Source organism: Pteropus alecto, unplaced genomic scaffold, assembly GCF_000325575.1.
Source record: "Pteropus alecto unplaced genomic scaffold, ASM32557v1 scaffold98, whole genome shotgun sequence".
In the NCBI taxonomy this organism is placed as follows: Eukaryota; Metazoa; Chordata; class Mammalia; order Chiroptera; family Pteropodidae; genus Pteropus; species Pteropus alecto.
This window is the reverse complement of record NW_006443570.1, coordinates 569,507-571,317: the sequence shown is the minus strand read 5'-3', so window position 1 is coordinate 571,317 and position 1,811 is coordinate 569,507. Positions and strand designations below refer to the sequence as shown.

At 41.2% G+C, this 1,811-nt stretch overlaps 1 protein-coding gene across 1 annotated transcript in view; it reads right to left on the bottom strand.

The window, feature by feature from the left end:
- The window catches only part of STAT3 (signal transducer and activator of transcription 3), a 50,221-nt gene that overhangs the window by 16,942 nt on the left and 31,468 nt on the right, over window positions 1–1,811 (bottom strand). Inside the window, 4 exon segments of the mRNA XM_015599301.2 lie at window positions 726–877; window positions 1,054–1,148; window positions 1,347–1,428; window positions 1,592–1,687. Coding sequence (XP_015454787.1) covers window positions 726–877; window positions 1,054–1,148; window positions 1,347–1,428; window positions 1,592–1,687 — 425 coding nt within the window.

Here is a 1,811-nt window from a genome sequence, read left to right as displayed (position 1 = left end):
GTTAACACCGCTTTCGGTAAATTAGCAAAACTCAGGGTTAGTAAGGACATGAACAAAGAGCTGTCCTAAATCTCTAATTTCATGCTCTGTGTATCTGGGTCCCCTCATGTCAAGTTTCTCTTAGTTTATTTAAGCTGGTGCAACAAATCCATTATTGGGCCTTGCGCATCAAGGGTGCTTAAAAAGATCTGCTGGATGAATGAGTGTAAAAGAACAGATTATAAAAAGAGCATAAAAAGAATGATCCCACCGATGTAAAAATGTACCGATTTCTATCTTTATGTGTAGATATACAATAACAGATATTCAGTGATGGTCACCAAAATCTTAACTGCAGGGACCTCTGAATAATTCAATTCTAAGAGGCTTTCTTTCTTTTGTTAATTTTCTGTATTTGAACTTTTTTCCTTTATAAAGAGCATGTATCGTTTTAGATTATTAAAGTAACTAAAATTTAAAATTTAGTCTGTGGTTTGTTTTAGTCTCTGTGTTAAACACAGTTAAACCAAAGCTTTCTCTAAATTATGAAATAAAACATATTTAAAATAGAGTAATATAAATACATTTTTTAGAATTGTCCAAATAAAGTAAAAGCTTTAAGTCTTAGACTTAATTTGAATATGCAAAAGTCCCCACCTTTGAGATACAGTACCAACTCTTAGGGTCTGCAGTAATTAAGCACAGCTTTCCAGAAGGAAAGGAAAAACTTCTCTTTCATCTTTTACCAGTTTTCAAGACGATCGAGGCAGATGTTCGGAGGGCCTCCAATGCAAGCGATCTGTTGCCGCCTCTTCCAGTCAGCCAGCTCTTCATCCGTGAGAGTTTTCTGCACATACTCCATAGCTGACAAAAGCCCCGCCAACTCACTCACGATGCTCTGGTTGGAAACCAAAACAAAGTCAGAAAACATTTATTTCCTCAGACCGTCTCTAACCACATGCTATAGTCAATTCTAGAGGAGGAACTCATTAGAAACCAGGCAAATTCTGCCACAGGATGCCGAGATCCCACAGGTGACTGAGACACGCAGGGGAAGTTGCCCGATGGTCTTACTCGCCGCATCTGGTCCAGCGCTGTTAGCATCTGTTCTAGCTGCTGCATCTTCTGCCTGGTCACCGACTGGTTGTTTCCGTTCAGATCCTGCATGTCTGTGGAGGAAGAAAAAACTACCTGAACCTGAGGGAACACTCTGATTCTTAGTAATTAGGATCCCTTAAGCAACAGTAGCCCCTAAGGACTCCTCCCCACAAAGTCTGAACACAGCGTCAATACAAGTAAGTCCTGAAACTCAAGTAACGCAAACTCACTTTCTATGGGAGATTTTAACGTCTCTAATATTCACTTGCCTCCTTGACTCTTGAGGGTTTTATAGTTGAAATCAAAGTCATCCTGGAGATTCTCTACCACTTTCATTTTCTGTTCTAGATCCTGTTTAAAACAAACAAACACAATAGAAAAGATTTCCCTGAGGAGAAGAAAAAGAAAGTTTCTGAGACGAATTAAAACGAAGTCAAAACCTCAAAAAAGATACAGGCAGTTCCCACAGGCAATAACTCCAAGAAAAGGGATATTTTCCCAAGACTTGGTTTACCTGTACTCGCTTCCGAACATCCTGTAGGTGCTGCTCCAGCATCTGCTGCTTCTCTGTCACCACAGCAGCTGTGGGGTGGTTGGCCTGGCCCCCTTGCTGCCAAATAAGGGGGTTGACACACATGTGAATGAATGCCGGAAATACCTCTGACCAGTCCCCATCCCATCCCGCTACCTGTTCTGTTTGGCCTGGGACACCACTGCCATTGTGGGGAAGGGAA